At 40.1% G+C, this 21783-nt stretch overlaps 1 protein-coding gene across 2 annotated transcripts in view; it reads left to right on the top strand.

Annotated features, from left to right (window-relative positions):
• The window catches only part of A1cf (APOBEC1 complementation factor), a 48665-nt gene extending 27532 nt beyond the window's left edge, over window positions 1-21133 (top strand). Inside the window, exons 6-11 of one of the 2 annotated variants that reach the window (XM_052172589.1) lie at window positions 6001-6098; window positions 10717-10990; window positions 12978-13159; window positions 17283-17419; window positions 18140-18291; window positions 20982-21133. In XM_052172589.1, coding sequence (XP_052028549.1) covers window positions 6001-6098; window positions 10717-10990; window positions 12978-13159; window positions 17283-17419; window positions 18140-18291; window positions 20982-21133 — 995 coding nt within the window. Of the gene's footprint in view, window positions 1-6000; window positions 6099-10716; window positions 10991-12953; window positions 13160-17282; window positions 17420-18139; window positions 18292-20981 lie in introns of both variants that reach the window. The other variant, XM_052172581.1, reaches the window with a different exon arrangement.
• The last annotated feature ends 650 nt before the right edge of the window (window positions 21134-21783 follow it).

The following is a 21783-nucleotide window of genomic DNA, read 5'->3' as shown; positions in this document are numbered from 1 at the left end:
AAAAAAAATCCTCTAGAATTAGAGTGGGCGTGTTCACATCACATGCCATTTATCTTCACAATACCCTATCCTGGAGGTTCCTTCATAGTGTCTGTTATTTCCTTTAACGAGAAAAACAGAGCTCAGAGTAGTTAAATCGTCACACAGCTAGCAGCTGGCAGACCCCAGATTTAACACACTTCAGAACCCTCACACCAGTCCTCATTCCTTTCACACATTCATTCATGCAGCTGCTGCTAAGTCAGTAGCTCGAGCATGCCACGCACTGTGGGAGGAATTAACAGATGTGAGTTGTGTGTGGAAGGAATTTATAGAGAAGTCACAGCTAAGTCATTCTGCTCTTGGAATGCAGAGCGAAATCCGAAGAGAAATCACTCATGGGTAAGCGATGAACCTCAGTGCGCTTGTGCCAGCCTGGGAACGAGTGCGCATGTGTACAGGGTTCATCCACTCCCGGTGGGGTTTTCTTTCTTCCCAGAGTGAATCATACTTACTTTCCCTTCCAATTAAAATGGTGCTTTTGTTTTAAAAGAGGTTAGGATGAGGAAATGTCGAAAGACAGACTCTATTTTTAGAGTGAATGATTATCAGTCCAGTCTGCACATTTAAGTTAGATATACCTAGGCTATAGTGTCCTAGAAGCTGTAAGAAAAAAATGAATGCTAACTTGTTCCTTCTCACCATTTCTTCCTTTCTCTGCCTCATCTCCTCCCATGCCTTCAGTTACACCCACCCCCAGCATAATACTGTATTGTTATTATTATTTATTATCATTATTATTATTAGCAGCAGCAGCAGCCTAAAACATTTCCAGAAATTCTGAGGCACTTCTTAGGCCAGTGGCACAAGGCTTAGGGCTCTATAATGATGTGTGTGATGCGTAAAAGATTATGAACAACTATCAGATACCTATCCTATGGAGAGAGAAAAACCAAATCCACAAATTTCTTCTCCAGTCCAACAGTATAATATATCGAGACTACATTAAGAACATTTTGTGGAAAGAGAAAAATAACATTAATTTTTTTTCTTTTTAAAAATTTGGGTTTTGGAGAAACCTCATTATTCATTGAGAAATCTGAGATTGTATATCATTTGAACCCTGACTGACCTAGGTAAATACTGCATCAATACTCTGGAAAACAAATGACAATCGTCACAGAAACCTCAGGCCATTGATATTTTGTTCCAATGAAGTCTAGGGTATCTGCTAAAGTGCTAAGTATGGTATTCTATAAAATCTGTTCCCTTAAACAGTTCAACAGTAGCAGAATCACCTGAAGGGCTACTAAAAGCAGATTGATTACCCCATCTGGTTGAGTGCACAATTCTGTATTTCTTAAGCTCCCAGGTGCAGCTAATGTTACTGACTAAAGAACTACACTTCAAGCGTGTTTTCCTGTGTTAGGAGCACAGATCTAGTTCTTTACTAGTGGACAACACATGAATAATAGCAAGCACTGAGAAGGAATATATTAAAATACACCATATGGACATTGCTATTCTACAGAAGATAGTCAACTCTGAACATAAGTAACCCTGAATGTGGTGGTTGTTGTTTGGTCTCTAAGTAGGGTTAGACCAGAGTAGCATTTAGACGGGAGAAATCCATGTTGTATTATTCAAACTCCTACTGTCTAATTTACTTTCTATGCTCAGATTTTCACAAATGAAGCTTCCCATAAGCAGAGTCTGAATATTGCTCTATTAATTGCTCTAATAACAAAACGTATAATGATTTCAATATTAGCAAGAATTTCAGAACACCCAAATCCATTATCAACATAAATGCTACATAATTAACATGATGTGGGATATATGGAGATTGATTGGCAATACGTTGTATGTTGACTCTGTGTGTTTACTGAGAGACTAGCTCTTGTATCCTTGACACTAAGGAAGAGGTAAGTGAAGATGATATTTTGTGCAGCTAAAGCAAACATCTCTCCCCCTTTGGGAAACTATAGATCAGAAGAGCAGACTGAAGGGGAAGGATGGAGGTTGTCCTGGATGACTGCTTGGCTCTCATTGACCAAGACAAACTGTGGGATGAAGCCATTCTCACCATCCCATCCAACACTGAAGGACTGAGGAGACTGACGTAAAATCTCAGTTAATTATATGCCCTGTGCTTCATGCTGTTATTTCATTGTCTCAATCTAGCCAGATAACTTCGCTCTGTGTAATTATTGCCATGAGACCCCAAGGGCTTCTTATGATATATATGTAAGATGCTAAATGGAGAGAGAACTACTCCAATAGTCCAAAATTATCCTTAGATTGCATGTTTCCCATTGTTCCAGATGAAGGTAATTCGTAGCCATTGAGCCAGTGTGGTAGCGTATGAGCTCTAAAAGCGTCAGTGACCCTGAATCTGAGAGAGCAACTGAGCTCCGATAGGGAAAGGATTTTCTTCTCTTCCTATTCTTCCTGAGAATGGCATTACATCACGTTGGCGCTGAGAACTACATGTTAAATGAAGAAACCCAGCCTTTCAAAATGGCACCAGATGAAAGATAACCAGCATGCTCAAGTGGTAGGGAAACAAGTTTCCACTTAACCATCAATTAAAGAAAAGACTTGTTCAGAACACTGAGTGGGCAACAGTGTGCTTAAAAGAGAACATAAAGCATCTTTGTACAACTTATTTTTTAACATATTATTATCTAATGATCCTGCAGGGCAGCCCAGCCATCTTGTCAGATCCCTCTGAATGGAGGTAGTTGTCAGGGTTAGCTGCCAGGGGTATGGGCATTTTTATTTTATTTTATTAGGGGGAAAGGAGTTTTATTTTAATTTTATGGCCCCCTTCCCCTCCGCCCCTTAAAGGACCTAACTGCAGTGGTTAATGCAGCTAACCAGTTCTAACTGCAGTGGTTAATGCAGCTAACCAGGTTTTTAGAATACGCTCTCTAGCCAAGTCTAATTTTAGACGCTATAGATGGACAAGCTTGATTGTCGGAACAAAAATGGGAACATTAAATAATACACCACAACCCTCACTAATAACATCGTGACTTTGCTGTCAAGTGTAGATTTTCCGTCCCCCACCCCTACCCCCAAAAGATGAAGAAAAACTTGTGACCATGGTGTATGGCTTTTCTGGAAACTTCTGTAAATCTTATGTTTTAGTAAAGTATGTTTTGTTATTCTAAAAAAAACCATATTATCATCTATATGTACAGCGGTCTTTCTACATAAAAATAGGGTAGGTTGCTTTCTGGATGCTTTTGCACAATAAATTAAACTGATCTTTATAAAAAGCATATTAATTAAAATGTTTTCATCATGGGGCTAGAACTCTTGCACTGTTCTTGTAGAAGACCCCAATTCAGTTACTAGCATCCATGTCAGCTGGCTTACAAACGCCTGTAACTTGAAGTCTATGGGATCTACCACCATCTTCTGGCCTCCACGGGCCCTTACCCTCACATGCACATAACTACACAGACACATCCACACATGTGCATGTAATTAAAAATGCTTTAACTTTCCCCAGCACTCTTCTCTGTTCCTGAAGTAACTATGCTTAGCAGTTTGTACCCACCTTTCCAGGTATCTCTGAATATAGGCATACTTGAGTTTGTGTGTATTTATATGTGGGTTGAGATATTTAAAACATACTCACGTTTTATCCCATTATACATTTTAGAAACATACAATAGAGTTTTGATCCTTCCATGTAAGTGCATGTAATCATACTCTAATTTCCTTAAAGCCTCAATAGAGTTTGTACAAATGCATCAAATTGGATCATTTCTGGGAAAATGGGTCTTGCTTTACTTTGCCATTTTTACAGTGCCCTGACTGGTATCTTTACAGAAAATCCTTGTGCATAGGCAGAAACTGGTTCTTATAAAGAAACAAGTTAGAATTAGTAGATAAGTAGTTTTTCCAATCTTTCAAATACTACAGGCAGAAACTATTTTAGATTTCAGATGCTCTCTCAGAAGCAACAGTTTTTTAACTTAAAAATGTTAATTAAGTGCATAGGACATATGATTCTAGACTTTAGTTAGCTGTGTGCTATGTGAATTATAAACTCACCTTTATTAGAACCGTAGCTTCCTCATATTTATATAACAGTAAAATAAAACTAATTACACAGGAATTAGTGCACCACATTCCTAATTCCAGATTTCTTTAATAGACAATAAAATAGGGTATTCTCAGCAGAGTGAGTGTGGAGTTTCTAGTGGTAGTGAGTTAAGTCTTTCCCACACTCTTCTACAGTGTCCAGAATCACACTCCACTGACATCATGATCACTTCCCAGTAAATGACCTTGTGAAAAGCCTTTGCACACTGGGCTTCTGTCATCTCGGAACTAAGGAGGATAGTACTGAGCTGTGAAGGATGTGTCACAGATACCACATTACATTCTCATGACATTGCCTATTCATGTGACCTGATTTTCCTTCTTTTCCCAGCAGACTTGGATGAATGTTCCACCACAGGCACTCCGTGGGGCCACACTAACCCAGAATAAGAGGTGGGAGGGAAGTCTGAGCAGCTAATACTCCTGGGGTGAAATTTGACCAATGGGAATAGGCTAGGAAATTGTGACTTTCTCTCACACCCATGCATCTTTGCACAGTATTGTTTCTTCTCCACAACAGAGACTGGGGAAAGACTTCAGCAGCCAGGGGATCCACCCACCAAGAGGATACTCCTCTCCAAGGCTACATGCAGTAGCTCCCTGCTCATCCCCTTCCTCTATCTGCAATTGCATTTTCTTGCTACTATATCTTGCTTTGAACCTCCAAGACACAACAGTATTTTGAAGTAAATGAGTTAAATATATGTAGATAAGATGATGAATACCAAGTCAGTTTTATCAAGTCAGTTTAGTAACATGCTACCTTGAATAGAATATTATCTTTTATATTTCTTACCTTTTATATTTTTATTTCTCCTTACTAAGATTTTATTGTTACCTTTAAATTTCGTGAAGCGTTCCATATTTTTTTCACCAACCCTACATCTGATAGAGGGCTAATATCCAATATATACAAAGAACTCAAGAAGTTAGACCCCAGGGAACCAAATAACCCTATTAAAAATGGGGTACAGATCTAAACAAAGAATTTTCACCTGAAGAAATTCGGATGGCCGAGAGGCACCTTAAGAAGTGCTCAACATCATTAGTCATTAGGGAAATGCAAATCAAAACAACCCTGAGATTTCACCTTACACCAGTCAGAATGGCTAAGGTCAAAAACTCAGGAGACAGCAGGTGTTGGCCAGGATGTGGAGAAAGAGGAACATTCCTCCACTGCTGGTGGGGCTGTAAGATGGTACAACCACTTTGGAAATCAGTCTGGGGGTTCCTCAGAAAACTGGACATGACACTTCCGGAGGACCCTGCTATACCTCTCCTGGGCATATACCCAAAGGATTCCCTGGCATGCAATAAGGACACATGCTCCACTATGTTCATAGCAGCCTTATTTATAATAGCCAGAAGCTTGAAAGAACCCAGATGCCCCTCAAAGGAGGAATGGATACAGAAAATGTGGTATATTTACACAATGGAATACTACTCAGCAATTAGAAAAAAATGAATTCACAAAAATTTTAGGCAAATGGTTTGATCTGGAAAATATCATCCTAAGTGAGGTAACCCAATCACAAAAGAATACACATGGAATGCAATCTCTGATAAGTGGATATTAATTAGCCCAGAAGCCTTGAATACCCAAGGCACAAATCACATAACAAATGACTCCCATGAAGAAGTATGGAGAAGTTTCTGATCCTGGAAAGGATTGATCTAGCATTGGAGTGGAATAGAAGGACAGAGAAAAAGGAGGGAGGTGATTGGAGAATGGATGGAGAGAAGAAGGTTTATGGGACATATGGGGAGGGGGGGATCCGGGGAAGGGGAAATCATTTGGAATGTAAACAAAGAATATAGAAAATAAAAATATTTTTTAAAAAAAAAGTTAGTCACATTACTGTCTCAAGTTTGCTAATAGTGCTGCTGCCATTATATCTACAGGTGTTGTGGAAAGGGTGAAGAAGATTCGAGACTATGCTTTTGTGCACTTCAGTAACCGAGAAGATGCAATTGAAGCCATGAAGGCTTTGAATGGCAAGGTAATGTAAGAGAGAAGAAAATGCACACAGATTCCATCCAAGCTTGGTATGAGCATGTTCTACCATCGAGTAATCTCTGAAGTCCATCTCAGCCCAGCTCTCTTTCCCCATCACTAACACAGAAGCTGTAGTCCTTTGAGGATGTACAATAGAGAAATGGCAGAAAAAGATACAGAGAACAAGGAAGTGGCTAGGTAGCTAATCCTAACACTTACTGCTTTTTATGACTTGAACAAGTCACTGGCCTCAATTTTTATGTGAAGTAGGGATTAAAGTTTTTCCAGATGTTCCCCTAGTCCTTGCTAGTGTTCTATTCCTGTGCAGAATCACCATGACCAAGGCAGCACTTATAAAAGGAACCATTTAATTGGGGTCTTGTTTACAGTTTCAGAGGTGAGTCCATTATCATCCCAGAAAACATGCAGCAGCAGGCAGAGAGTTCACGTTCTGGTCTGACAGCTTCACATTCTGGTCTGCAGGCATCAGGCAGAGAGAGAGACTTGGCCTACTTTGGGTTTTTGAAACTTCAAAGTCCCAGGGTGACACCTATTCCAGCAAGGCCACACCTCCTAATCTTTCCAAACAGCTCATCAACTGGGAACTAAGAATGCAAACACATGAGCCTAGGGGGAGCATTCTCATTCAAAGTACCACATCCCCCAAGTTCCAGTTATTTCTAATCATTGCACTTTATAATGCAGAATTTTAAGGAACGTTAGCCAGAAAAAAAAAATGTCAAGATAGCTGTCATTCTGATCTTGGTATTTGATCTTTCCAACAGGGAGGCTTAGAATTCCTCTCCTTGCCAAAAGTGGAGCCTGGGGGAAAATCAACCTCTGTATTCCTCCTGTTCCTTTGTCTACAGAAACTTATATAGTATTTGGATCACTCAAATAAACACTAAGACCCGTCTATAGGCCACCGATCTGTTAGTAATGTCCAAGATGCAAAATCAATCCTTGACAAAGCAAATCCTCTGACAAAGCAAAGATGCTTGTCAAGGAGTTCAGAGTCTAGAGAACTAAGTCAGGCCCACCAAGCACCTCTGCAAAGTAGACATCTCAATGTTATTAGAAGACATTTAAAAAGAAAAGGTTCAGATTAAGAAGTGGGTCAACAGGCCAGGTGGTGGCGGAGCACGCCTGTAATCCCAGCACTTGGGAGGCAGAGGCAGGCGGATTTCTGAGTTCGAGGCCAACCTGGTACAGAGTGAGTTCCAGGACAGCCAGGGCTACACAGAGAAGCCCTGTCTCAAATAAACAAGAAGAAGAAGAAGAAGAAGAAGAAGAAGAAGAAGAAGAAGAAGAAGAAGAAGAAGAAGAAGAAGAAGAAGGCCAATAACATTCAGAAAACCATCGTGGATTAGAAGATTCTGTGCAAAAAAACCTATGAAAATTGTCTATACTTTCAAAGAGTAAATTATGGCCAGGAGAGTGGGTCTTAAAGGCAGAATTTGAAATATTAAGAGAAAACCTAAGAACAGCAAATTGGGTTAGAGCGCAATGCACAGGAGACTGTTCTGCCTATTGAGTCTTCTATCAGTTCAGATTCCAGTAGAGGATGGGTAGAGAGAAATTCTCTCCACAAATGTGAAAAGGGGGGATTCAAAAATAGAGTGTCAGAGGCTAGCACTCATAGATTTCTGGCAGTAAATGCACAGGTAAGAAATGCCCCAGCAAGCTCATCTGAACACTGCTGCCAGCTCCCTTAATACCCTCCACCCACACCCCACCGGTTCCAAGAAAGCATCTCTTCTTTTTTTTTTATCCAATATAATTTATTTACATTTCAAATGATTTCCCCTTTTCTAGCCCCCCACTCCCCGAAAGTCCCGTAAGCCCCCTTCTCTTCCCCTGTCCTCCCACCCACCCCTTCCCACTTTCCCGTTCCGGTTTTGCCGAATACTGCTTCACTGAGTCTTTCCAGAACCAGGGGCCACTCCTCCTTTCTTCTTGTACCTCATTTGATGTGTGGATTATGTTTTGGGTATTCCAGTTTTCTAGGTTAATATCCACTTATTAGAAAGCATCTCTTCTAAACAGCAGTGACTGGGCATTGTCTGTGCCAGGAGTCCTTGGTCTCTCAGGCAGTCCTCAATTAGGTCTTCCTGCAGGAGATGTTTTTGAGGTTGCACAGCCCCGACATTTACCTAGAGGTGGCCACCACTGTCCTCCTTCAGGAGTTGAAGAGTTAGTAGAAACCCCAAATGAGACCAACCTGTGGAGAGCAAGCCCCTTGGAAAGGAACACTGATCTAGAATCATACTACCCAGCTGCTGGGTCTTCTCTAAAAGGTCTTTGGTTAAAGAATACAGTGGGTCCAAGAAGAGATCTCAGAGAGGAAGCCAGGAAAACACATCCTAAATTCACTGTAGTTTCATCCTTATCCTCATATCCAAGGTTTCTTGTTGGCCAAACTCAATGACAAAGCAGAGGGCCCAGGAACCCTAAGAGGAACTTATATAGAATAATCTATAGAGACCGCAGATTGGACATTAGTGGGAACTGGACCTGAAGGAAAAGGGAAAGGCTTACCAGCATAGATTGCTACAGACATGGGGAAGCCTAGGACATGTGCAGCCTCAGGGACCTTCAGCATTCTTAAGTCTTGTAGGGAAGAAAGTAGTCTCCGAAGCATTAAAACCAAAACCAAAAAAAAAAAAAAAAGTAAAATCAATTGATATTTAAATGTATGCTATGACCAAAACATTAATTCTTCATTGATTACATTAGCATCATTAAAATGATACTACTTCAAAAATAATGTTTCTTGATAAACATGCCTGAATGAACGTGGTATCTACTGAGAGCCATCATAAATCCAGTGCTAAATAGTACACCAGAATAATTCCAGCAGAAGAGTGTTCAAGTTATTACCATTTTAAGGAAGGGGGGCTTTGTTTTGGCTTAAAGTTTAAAAAAGAGTCCATCATTGTGGGGTAGGGAGAGGGGATGAGCTAGTCCAATTCTTTCCTGACTTACAATGGAAACAATGGCATTCACAGCAGCAGTCTCTGTGCCAAGACTAAATACAGTTCAAGTGGATGCACTATGCTGGGATGTTGATACTGAACATTATGAATCTGCAGAAAAATACTAATAAACACAGAACTAAAAAGACTTTACATTGCTTTTTTATTTATCAATCCCCTTATTTGCATTGCTTTTTAGTTCTGTGTTTAAGCATAATGTAAAATATATAAGTTTTTCTAAGCTGCTTATTATACCTATGTGTATTTATATTTATTAGAAAAGGTTAGGTTTTGGTGATCTTTTGTAAGATAGTGATCATATTACAATTTAATTAATTACTGTGAAATGTCACAGGGTGGTGAGCAAGATTCCTCCATTCCTTTTCCTTTTTAAGAACAATTAATTAATTAATTAATTAATTTGGATATTTAAGATAAAGAGGGGTATCTCTTTGTAGTTTGGACTTTCCAGGAACTCACTATATAGATCAGGCTGGCCTTAGATTCACAGAGATCCTCCTGTCTACCTCCCTAGTGCTGCTGTTAAAGGTATGTGCCACCTGTCTGACTATTGCAGTAATTCTTAAGGGTATGCTTTGTTTTGATTTTATTTGGATATTTTATTTATTTACATTTTTAAATGTTATCCCCTTTCCCATTTTCCCCTCTGCAAACCTCCTATCTCACTCTCCCTCCCCCTGCTTTTTTGAGGGTGTCCCCCCCCCCACCCACACACACACTCTCACCTCCCTGCCCTGGCATTTCCCCTATTCTGGGGCGTTGAGCCTTCACAGGACCAAAGGCCTCTCCTCTCACTGTTGTCCAACAAGGTCATCCTCTGCCTCATATGCAGCTGGAGCCATGGGTTTTTCCATGTGTACTCTTTGGTTGGTGGTTTAGTCCCTGGGAGTTCTGGGGGGCCTAGTTGGTTGATACTGTTGTTCTTCCTAAGGGGTTGCAAACCCCTTCAGCTCCTTCATTTTTAGGGCATGTTTTAGGTGGTACCTGACTTGAGAGTTCTCAGTATCCCTATCACCTATATCCCAATCCTTGCCAACCCTGTTTAGAAACTTCCAACTTCTTAGCAGGCCAAACAATTGTTTTATGTGAACAGTGCAACAGTCTACTCAATTCCTCTTCCTTGAGTAGGATCTAACTAGGCTCCTCTCCCTTCTCTAAGAAATACCTATTGTGTATCTGCACTAATGAGCCATTTGTTGATCCTGGCAGGACTTGCTCACCATGGTATAAATAAATGATAAGAAATCTTTACTGGTTTCTATCACCTTCATTTCATCATGCTGCATAATCTGTATTCTACCCATAAAGATCCCCGACTTATTGCACTTGTATAACTATGTTATTTTAAACACAGGTATCACACTTAATAGAAAATATTGCATAATCTGTCTCAGTGACTGGCTCTGTATTATAAATTCAGTAGTCAAAATGGCATTGTTAAGCCTGTTGCCATCTTGTGCAATTATCAACAAGACTACTCAGAGAATAGTCAACTAATACAGAAGCATGAACCTGGGAAGGGACAGAATCATTAATAATTGCAATCCAGCAAATGGTAGACATGTTTTAGGATACCCAGTTGTCAGATGGCTTCTTAGCTTGGCTTTTCCTCCATCTCTACCACAGGTGCTGGATGGTTCCCCAATAGAAGTGACCTTGGCCAAGCCAGTGGACAAGGACAGCTACGTTAGGTACACACGGGGCACCGGAGGCAGGAATACCATGCTGCAAGGAGAATATACCTCCCCTCTGAGCCACGTTTATGACCCTACCACAGCCTACCTTGGAGCCCCTGTCTTTTATACCCCTCAAGCCTACGCAGCCATTCCAAGTTTTCATTTCCCAGCTACTAAAGGACATCTCAGCAGCAGGCCTCTCATCAGGACCCCTTCTGTCAGAGGTAACACTAACTACTTCTTGTCTTTACATAACTCCTAAATTTCAAATGACTGATAAACTATAGTTCAGTAGCCTTAAATAGATTGGGTGGAATCACTGGAGAAAAAAAAAGACTAGAAAACTGTTTTGAAAAATCGAATATATCAGCATCTCTTGTTTTATAGGAATCTACTTTTTCACATTACAACTGGTTATTGAAAATACCATGTCTGAACATGAACATGGTATGAATTAGCCCAGTATATATATATATATATATATATATATATATATATATATATATACACGTATGTATATGTTAGATCCTTGCAGGGATCCACAAAGTATACACAGAATACAATCTAGCTCTATAACCATTAGCTATCCTTCCTTCTTAAACCAACTAGACTGATTCCAGAACTTTCAAGGGATAGCAGCACATGGTCCAATGGGAACCTCCTCAATGAGGCATTCTCATATGAACTCCTTCTCAGATATGTGTGCAATACCTTTGTTATTCCATGCGTTTGTCTGTATGTTGGTGACAAGGGCTTACTATCTATTCCAGACTGCTCAAGAACTCCCAGCCCTGCCTCTGCCTCCTGACTGCTGCAGCAGCAAGTGTGTGCCACATCTATGTGCAATAACTTTGAAAAAGCCAAACAATTAAAGAAATTAATATTTCTTTAGTATAATGAAAAACAAATACATTAAAATAGGAAAACAAACTCAATCTCACTGACAGGCTAGGTTTTATTTATAAATCCTACACAGATTCACTGTTTGAGCAGGTTTCTGAGCTCTGTAAATTCAGTTAATTATAAAGGTCCTTTGTCTCTACTTTGTGGTATCTTTTATTGTAGTTTTTCTTAGATATAGCCAACATTATCTGGATCCCAATCCTGTTTTCTGTATATGACAGCAATCTGAAAAATAGAAACAAATGATATGTTTAAATTCATGCTTGGGTGTAACTTAAAGTAGGCTCATCCAGATTACTATAGAAACAATTCTCTTACTGTGTTATACTATTTTTCATGAAAGAAAAATGAATTGAGCATCTGAAGACCTCTTCCGTGGCCTTAAAAGTTCTATACTCCCAGTACAATCACTCCTACCAAAATTGTAATGCAAAAGTAATAATGAAGATTTTATTCAAAATACTTCCTATATATTATAACAAATTGTGTCATGAGACATTTTGCATATATTTAACATATCATTTACTCATCCATATATATTACATACTAACAACCAGTTGTGATGTAGAAAAAAAAAGCAAACTCCATTCCAAGGGAAAATAATACATAGCATTAACAAAAACATAATCAACGAATGATATTAATGGGTAAAAAGTGATCCACTTAATGGTTTATTCCTTTATGTCACCAATAGGAAATCAATATAGAAATATGACTAAACAAAAATCAAAAGGAGTCAATGTATGAAACTCAACAGAAATTAAGCCTCACACCGACAGTGCATGAGCGAGTGCTGAGCTTAAAGAAAAGATGCTTTCTAAATGTCTGGCTGACATTTAGACCAGAGATGTGATAATCAAATTTATTTCTGCCTTCCTGGCAAAGTGGCATTCACTCTAATAGTCTTTTATCCCAGACTAACTATAATTCAAATGTCCATATTATGCTGGAATGTTTTAATAAGAGCATACTGAACCTTAGTTAGTCTGCCAAAAAAATTAACAAAACAGTAATACAAAAATACTTTTCCTTCTGACAAAAATTTTAAGCAGCTGTGTATTTATCAATCTCATTGAAAGGATTGCTTTCTTCCAAAGGTTTAAGAAAGCAAGAGTCTATGATGAGCCTTACCTGATGTTGAGTTTCATTACATTAGAATCTTAGGCTATCTGTCCCTCTTGAGGGCAGTAATCAATGTGACTTGGGCTAACTTTTCCATTACAGTAAGATTCAGGGTGATTTTCTGGTGGTTTGATTCAGTTTAATGCCTTCTTACATTCCTAGAAATTTACATGAATGTCCCTGTAGGGGCTGCGGGAGTGAGAGGACTGGGCGGCCGTGGGTATTTGGCATACACAGGCCTGGGTCGAGGATACCAGGTCAAAGGAGACAAGAGAGAAGACAAACTCTATGACCTTCTGCCTGGGATGGAGCTCACCCCAATGAATACTGTCTCTTTAAAACCACAAGGAATTAAACTTGCTCCTCAGGTAGGTAAGATTGCGCCAGGGCTAATGAAGTTGGGCCAATGACCATTGATCAAATGAGTTGATCTTTATTTGGTCTATTGTTCTGTGGCAATCATCTTAGCATAATCCAAGGGGCTGCTGAGACCAGCTGCCATTCTTGCTCTAAGTGGACCTTCATCACAACTCAGCAAAATGAAAAACAAACAAAATCCTGAAATGGGATATCAACCAAAAATCTTACATGAAAATAAAACAAGGCATAGACCTCAGCTGAGAATAAATGTCTATTAAAGCGTGTTGGTCAACAACTGCAGAGAAGAGATCCCAGAGCCAGATCCCTATGTGTACTGTTTAGGACTTTTCTTAGAAACATGGCATTAACACAACAACACCAACAGACATACCAAAGTGGATGATGTGTAAAAGTCCTGTAGACCCCATGCTCCACAAAGAACTATAGCAACTGAGTAACTATAGCCAAGCAGAGAGCAGACAAGGTGGCCTTTTCTAGAGAAGAGCTCACCAATTGGCTGTCCAGTGCCAAATGGTCCTCAGTCCTGAAATACACATGCATACAAGTAACATCACATTAAACAAAACAGCATATTTAGAAGTATATGTATATGGCATATATATAGGCACACAATAACAATTAATGAATAAAGAGGCAATGAATTTGAAGGCAAGCAAGGAGGGCATATGGGAGGCTTGGAAGAAAAGGGAGGGGGAGGGAGAAATGTTGTAATTATAATCCCACAGTTTAAAAAAGGAAAGATGGAGAGAGGAAGAGAGGAAGAGAGGGAGAGAGGAAGAGAGACAGAGAGAGAGAGAGAGACAGAGAGAGAGAGAAACAGAGACAGAGAAAGAGAGACAGAGAGAGAGAGAACATTCCAGCATGGAACCTAGGTAAATCTTAACTATACAATGCCATCAGTCATTAAAGTCTTCTACACTGCTCTGTGCTGGCAGTGTTATCATGGTAATTGTGTCATGATGGTAACCGCTACTTGCTTTCATTTAGTAGTCCGTGTTTTTATGTTTCTGTGTGACTGTGTCTTTTTTTTATTAGAGGAAACTGAAAGTTATCATTTTTATTCCAATAGGGAAACTACAGACTGTGTTTGATAAATTAAAACAACACAGACTCAATCCCTGTTAAGCCCAGGTTCTCCCGTTAATGTGCATCACCTGCTCCCCCCTCAGCAGCCACTTGGTTATGGACTAGGAAGCTCTAGTTATGACCTGTGGATTATGAGGGAAACATCCCTGCTCTCAGGAGGATGGTAGAACTCTGATTTAAAAAACAAAACTAGCCTCAGGATTGCAACCAAGACCAGAGAATGAGAGCAGAGGTATTGTCAATGAGTTCTTGTATGCAACTTTAAGTAATTCTTCAAAATATATTTAGACAATCAGAAAATAAAAAGTATTAACAGGAGAATGTCTATTCCAGTGGCAAACAGGAATCATTTGTTTCAAAAATAACATTTATTGAGCTTTTCTGGTGTAACATGTTTGTTAGATGCTAGAGGTACAAAAATGAATATAAGAAAGGTCCTTGCAATCAAGCCCGTGGGATAATACTGACATATGATCAGATAATTACAATGAAATCAGGTAAGTGTCATGATGAAAGCAGTTGTTCTGCAGAGCTCTCTGCTTACCCATTAAACCTAAGAGAGAGGGTGGCCATAATGAGAGATATTTAACTAAGATGTCTCTGAATCTTTACTAATACAGTTGAAAACTTGAAGACCATGCCACCCCAGCCAATGTGCCTGGAGACTAATCCCCCATTAGAGCTAGGACTCGCCAACCAGTAGACAGGGCTCAAGAAGTGTCCTGCCCAGCCAGCAGCTGCAGAGATCACGCCCCTCAGTGTGTTTGTCCAACTGGCACAAATGGGCAGACAGCCTATCTCAGACAGCCTATCTACCAGTAAAATCTAGCTGATATTGCTCAGGAACTATAGAGCGTGCTTATAAACTATGGGAGAGGCTACCAAGTGCTTTTTAGTAATGGAAAAATAAGCTCAATCTTCAAATTAACAAACTGGAAAGTGTCATGGGAGACAGCAGCTGGATTAATGTGAGAACAATGAGTTAAGAGGCTCCAGAGAATGGGGGATAGGGGTAGGGGGTGGGGACTGTTCCTTGACATCTGCCTTGTCAATGGAGGGTCAGGATCTCAGCATCACCAAAGCTTTAGGATAAAGTAAACATGAATCTTCGGCAGGGGTGGGGGGGTGGGATTCAGTTTAGGGTGATTACAGAAATAAAAAGTAAATATGCAGATGGATAACAAAAACAGGTTCTCATAAAAATAGCTAAAAGTGGCACATTGCCAACTAAATAAAACAATCACCACCATGAATACCTATTAATGTTTATCCACAAATACTGCCCCAAAGGATGGAAAGATGGCTCAGAGGTTAGAAACCTTTGATGTTCTGGAAAAGGACACAGTCAGATTCCTAACAGCTGTATATAGTGGCTAACAACTGTAACTCCAGTTCCAGATTGATGCCCTCTGCTGGCCTCTGAGGGCACATTTATATGATACACATATATCCAGGCAAAACACTCATTCCTATACATAAAATTTTAAAGAATGAAATAAGTGAGAAAATAAATGCTAACCCGTAAGATCTTCTGATTAAAAAATAAATGTGAAGTAAACAAAAACAAAAACATTTGATGAATGTCAAGAAGTAAAGATATGTTCTCAGGTTAACTGCCCTAACCATAACCATACCATAACCATAATAATACATAACCCTAACCCTATGAATAAGGGCTTAAGTGGAGATAAGAGAAAGATCTATCCATATAGTGCTGCAACGCCAGCTCCTAAAACTGGAATAAATACACACACACAAAAAGAAAAGTTAAGCTCTTGGTTTATATATATATATATATATATATATATATATATATATATATAAATATAAAATGTGTGTATGCATTCATATGATGTGTATACATATATGGGGACTAAACCTAAACTAACACGACTAGAGTAAATAGAGTAAGAAATGATTTTATGAACTATAAAAATTTTCACAGTTTAAATGGAGTCCAGATTGAGTTTCACTTAAATTTTATGAGTCGTTAAACGTCATGACCAAATAACCCTATTAAAAAATGGGGTACAGAGTTAAACAAAGAATTCTCACCTGAAGAACTTCGGATGTCGGAGAAACATCTTAAAAAATGCTCAACTTTACTAGTCATCAGGGAAATGCAAATCAAAACAACCCTGGGATTTCACCTTACACCAATGGCTAAGATTAAAAACTCAGGAGACAGCAGGTGTTGGAGAGGATGTGGAGAAAGAGGAACACTCCTCCACTGCTGGTGGGGTTGCAAATTAGTACAACCACTCTGAAAATCAGTTTGGCGGTTCCTCAGAAAACTGGGCACCTCACTTCCGAAAGATCCTGCTATACCACTCCTGGACATATACCCAGAGGATTCCCCACCATGTAATAAGGATATATGCTCCACTATGTTCATAGCAGCCCTATTTATAATAGCCAGAAGCTGGAAAGAACCCAGGTATCCCTCAACAGAAGAATGGATGCAAAATTGTGGTATATATACACAATGGAGTACTATCCAGCCATTAGAAACAATGAATTCATGAAATTCTTAGGCAAATGGATGGAGCTGGAGAACATCATACTAAGTGAGGTAACCCAGTCTCAAAAGTTCAATCATGGTATGCACTCATTAATAAGTGGATATTAGCCTGGAAAACTGGAATACCCAAAACATAATCCACACATCAAATGAGGTACAAGATGAACGGAGGAGTGGCCCCTAGTTCTGGAAGGACTCAGTATAGCAGTATAAGACAAAACCAGAACAGGGAAGTGGGAAGGGGTGGGTGGAAGAGCAGAGGGAGGGAAGGGGGCTTATGTGACTTTCAGGGAGTGGGGGACCAGAAAAAGGGAAATTATTTGAAATGTAAATAAAAAATATATCGAATAAAATTTTTAAAAAAACGTCATGACATTTTTCTCTCATTGTCTCATGACAATTTTCTAATAGTTGAATCTGAAGTTCAGAGCTCAGATCCTAAAACCTAGAGCAGCCATGCGAATGTGACATTTGAGGGAGAAACCGTTGTTTTTCTCTTGTAGATATTAGAAGAAATCTGTCAGAAAAACAACTGGGGACAGCCAGTGTACCAGCTGCATTCTGCCATTGGACAAGACCAGAGACAGTTATTCCTATACAAAGTAACTATCCCAGCGCTGGCCAGCCAGAATCCTGCAATGTGGGTATCCTCTCCAAGCTCCTAGTAACAGAAACTTTAGATAAGATTAGCCTGCGTATTAACTGAGTTTGATCTTCACTCAGTAACATACTCCGCCTACTCCTCCCGTGTAATTAAATTAAACAGCAGGCACTCTCTCAGCTCAGCTGATATGTATGTCCCAACTGTTAGACTGGCATCTAAAAGCCACAAAGTCTCATACATTGGGAAGACTCTCTAGGATAATGGACTAATGGAAAAGGGCGATGATTAGAGACTGTAAGTGGTTCCTTCCTGCAGTGTTTAGGTTGACACAAGTGACCTGTGTAAAGTTGCCACTTCACTTCATAATCCTCTGTCCCACCTTTTAAATGTCATATCAAAGAGCTGATCAGTAGAAGATATCACCTTCCAGATTTTACCTCCAGGCTGCATTTATATACTTTAGGAACCTTCTTTACCTTACAAGAGTCGTGTAGTAAAAACTATATGTTTCCAGGAATATTATCTGCTCCCGAGGTGCCTGATCAATTCACAAATATGCCTGTGTAGGCTTATATGTAGAAGCCATTTACAACAAACAGGAAACACACACACACACACACACACACACACACACACACACACACACACACACACGCTTCCATCATCCAATCATCTTTAAAAGCTAAAAAGGCCTTTGGTTTTTCACCTTAGTCCTCAAATTTCTGAATAATTAACATTGCTGACTGTGCTTTCCAGCCACCCTTTCATACCGCCAAAGCTAAGCGCCTATGTGGATGAAGCAAAGAGGTATGCCGCAGAGCACACTCTACAGACACTAGGTATCCCCACAGAAGGAGGGGACGCTGGGACTACAGCACCCACCGCCACATCCGCCACTGTGTTCCCAGGTACTGGGGAGTGGGAATCAGTCACGCCAGAAAGAGCAGGCTGCAGAATGCCGGGGGTGGGCGTGGGGAGGGCTTCTTTGTAGGACCCTCAATAACTGAACCAGAGCAGCCTCAGCCAGTTGGCATCTCTCTGCCTCTTCTTTAAATGACTGTGGGATCCTGAATGAGTCTGGGTTGGTGTGGATTGGCTTTTACTATTATTAAGAGATGTTGGTACTATTATTAGCTGGTATTTATCTGAGCTCTGGCTATGAGCTGGGCACTCACTGAAGTGCTCAGCAAGCTTCATATCCCTGCAGTGACCCTTATGGTGCCTAACAGTGGTCTTAGAATGCAATCCCCTTTGTATTACAAATAAAGAAGCTAAGGACTGGGAAGATTAAGCAATTTGAGCACTGTTGGTTAACTTGTAGTTGTTGTTTGGAGTTGGTGGGGTTTGTTTTGTTTTTGTTTTGTTTTGTTTTTCAAGAAAGGATTTCTCTGTATAGCCCTGGCTGTCCTGGAACTCACTCTGTAGACCAGGCTGGCCTCGAACTCAGAAATCTACTTGCCTCTACCTCCCAAGTGCTGAGATTAAAGGCGTGCGCCACCACCACCCGGCTGGAGTTGGTGGTTTGTTTGTTTTTTTTCTACTTTTTCTTTTATATTTGTGTTTGTATGCCTGTGTGCATACACATGTGTATGTTTACGTAGTGTATATATGTTTATATACAAGTGTTTGTGTGGAGCCCAGAGATCAGGGGCTTTGCTCCATTGTATTCTACATCATCTTCTTAAAATAACGATTTACTTATACATTTGGGGTTGGGGGGGTGTAGGTGTGTGTGTGTGTGTGTGTGTGTGTGTATTTACATGACTGCAACATCCCAAAGAGGCCACGGGTGTTAGATGCACTGAAGCAGGAGCTGCAGGCAGTTGGGCAGCCAGCAGGAATGCTGATGTCTGTGAGAGCGGTTTGTATTCAACCACAAGCCATCTCTCCAACCCCTTTATCGCATCCTTTGAGACAGTCTCTCACTGAACCTGGTGTTACCAGAAGGACTGGGATTTCTTTCAAGGATTCTTAGCCTGTTTAATACAAAAATTTTAAAATGAATTAAAAGAAGCTTGAGGACAGTTAAATTATAGGAATAGAGAGACAGACAGATGATGGATGGAAGATAGAGAGATAGGTAGATAAATAGAGAGATAGATAGATATAGATGATAGATAGATAGATAGATAGATAGATAGATAGATAGATAGATAGATAGATAGATAGATTGACTGATTGACAGATAACAGCTGAGTAAACTGTAAATCTTAGCAGCTACCAGAAAGGCAATAGGAAAGAAAGGAAAGGAAGCCATGCAGTTTGCCCTGGAGATCCACAAAAAAACACATGGCGAAAGGAGTCCAGTGGGACTTCTTCAGAAAAAGTGTGGAAGCCCAGAATGCTAGGGAAAGCAGGCTTGGCTTTTACCCAAAAAGCAGAGAAAGAAAAGGCATTGTATGTGTTGGTTAAATGAGATAGCTTTTCCAGTTCTCTGGGTATCCATATAAGGCCACTGCTGTTGGTCACTGGACTTTGTAAAAACTCATATTGTAATATTACAGCAGGGTTTTGTACCAAGTTCAAAGACGTTTACAGTGTCATCTGTGGAGCATTTCTAATGAAATCCAAAAGCTCAGTTCCCAGGGTTCTGCTACCTCCATTGGCAGCATTTGACGGGGAATCTTTTACACATTTGCAATAGAGAAAAATAAACCAGATGGCAGTTTTTTGACAAAATATATTGTTTTTAAGAGTCATTTGATTTTATGGTGATACATTAAGGTGCTCTAGAGCAGTACAGTCTCTCATCTACTAGAATACCATGTCTCTATTTGTTCTACTTGTATGAAAGCTGTTTTTAACTTTTTTTGAGATATGGTCTCTCTCTCCTGCCCTTGACTGTCTTGGAACTCTCTATGTAGACCAAGCTGTCTCAAACTGAAAAATATTGTCCTGCTACTTTCTTCATGCTGTTTACTGGCATTGGGATTAAAGTTATAAACCAGGATGCCTTGAAATGTTTTTTTTTTTTTGAGTGCAAGGTTTTAGGCCAATGTAGTGTCCAGCAGAACTTGATCCATAGACCTTACTACTACCATGTCAACTCCTCAACAGCCTGGCTCACAGATTCATTCCTGTACATACACCCCCTGGGAAAGTTCTGTATTGCAAGCTAGCAACATAAGGTGCCTTTTTGTTCTTTGAACCCTCTCTCCCATGTCTCTATTTTCTGGGGTGAAGTAAGCCTCACACTTGGAAGTTGGTTCCCTCTGGAGAATGTCATAATCACTCAAAATGCTATTCCAGCTGGGTGTGTTGGTATTTCCCTATAGTCTGAGCACTGGAGAGGCAGAGGCAGTTGGATCTCTGTGAGTTCCAGGCCAGCCTGACCTACATATGAGTTTCAGGATAGCTATCAAGGACTACTTAGAGAGACCCTACAATGAGCAAAACCATAAATGGGCAAATTAAAACCAATGCTTTTCTGCACAACTAAGCCCACAGGCTGTATCTCCTTGGAGCATATTTCCAACATACATACTCACTTGTTATAAACAATATGCTAATTCTTTAGTATTGCTAACAGAAAACAATGTGCTCAAGAGAGAGGAAATCTGAATTCCTTTCACAAAATTGTCTCTGCCTCCTCCTCCAGGATATGCTGTCCCCAGTGCCACCGCTCCTGTGTCTACAGCCCAGCTCAAGCAAGCAGTGACACTTGGACAAGACTTAGCAGCATACACAACCTACGAGGTCTACCCTACTTTTGCAGTGACCACCCGAGGCGATGCATATGGAGCCTTCTGAAGATCCCTTTCCTCTAAGAATAAGCCTTTATAGGAGGATCTGTAGAAGATCCCTCATGATCATAACTCATACCTTCCCCCAAAGCAATGCCTTTCCTGAGACCACAGGACTTATTCATCATATTATTCATGAAATGTGAATGTTATTCTTTAACAAAGTCAAATGTTAAGGAGCCTTTTGCTTAACAGAAACCTGAAGATCCATGGACAGCAGAAGTTGTTCTTCCAAGGATCCTGAGTATCTCAGGAAAAGGATAACACCCTGACAAATTAGTGTATGCTCTTAGTACCGAGAGCTGGACAGTCAGTAGTGAGGCACAACCAGTAAAATTCTCATCTCAGTCACCAGCTCACAGCTGCTTCTTCATTCACAGAATTTAGACACCAGAGGAAAGCAAGAAGCTCTGTAAGATACCTTCAGCATTGTGTACAGTGTGGGGTACGATCTCAGGCTGAGCTCAGCAAAGCTGTCTGAAACATTATAGATTCCTTCTCACTTTTGGTCTGAACATTCCATACTGTTCACTTGTCATAGGTTGGCCTCTTCTTGTCCCTCAAAACTCTGAGGACTTTCTAGAAATCAGTACAATATGTTTCAGATATGCTTGAGATAAATCCAAGTCCTGTATTTAGTCAACCCTTTAAGCCACT

The sequence above is a fragment of the Apodemus sylvaticus genome, chromosome 1 (genome assembly GCF_947179515.1).
Source record: "Apodemus sylvaticus chromosome 1, mApoSyl1.1, whole genome shotgun sequence".
NCBI classification, from domain to species: Eukaryota; Metazoa; Chordata; class Mammalia; order Rodentia; family Muridae; genus Apodemus; species Apodemus sylvaticus.
The sequence above is the reverse complement of the archived record's forward strand: the minus strand, read 5'-3'. Positions and strand labels throughout refer to the sequence as shown.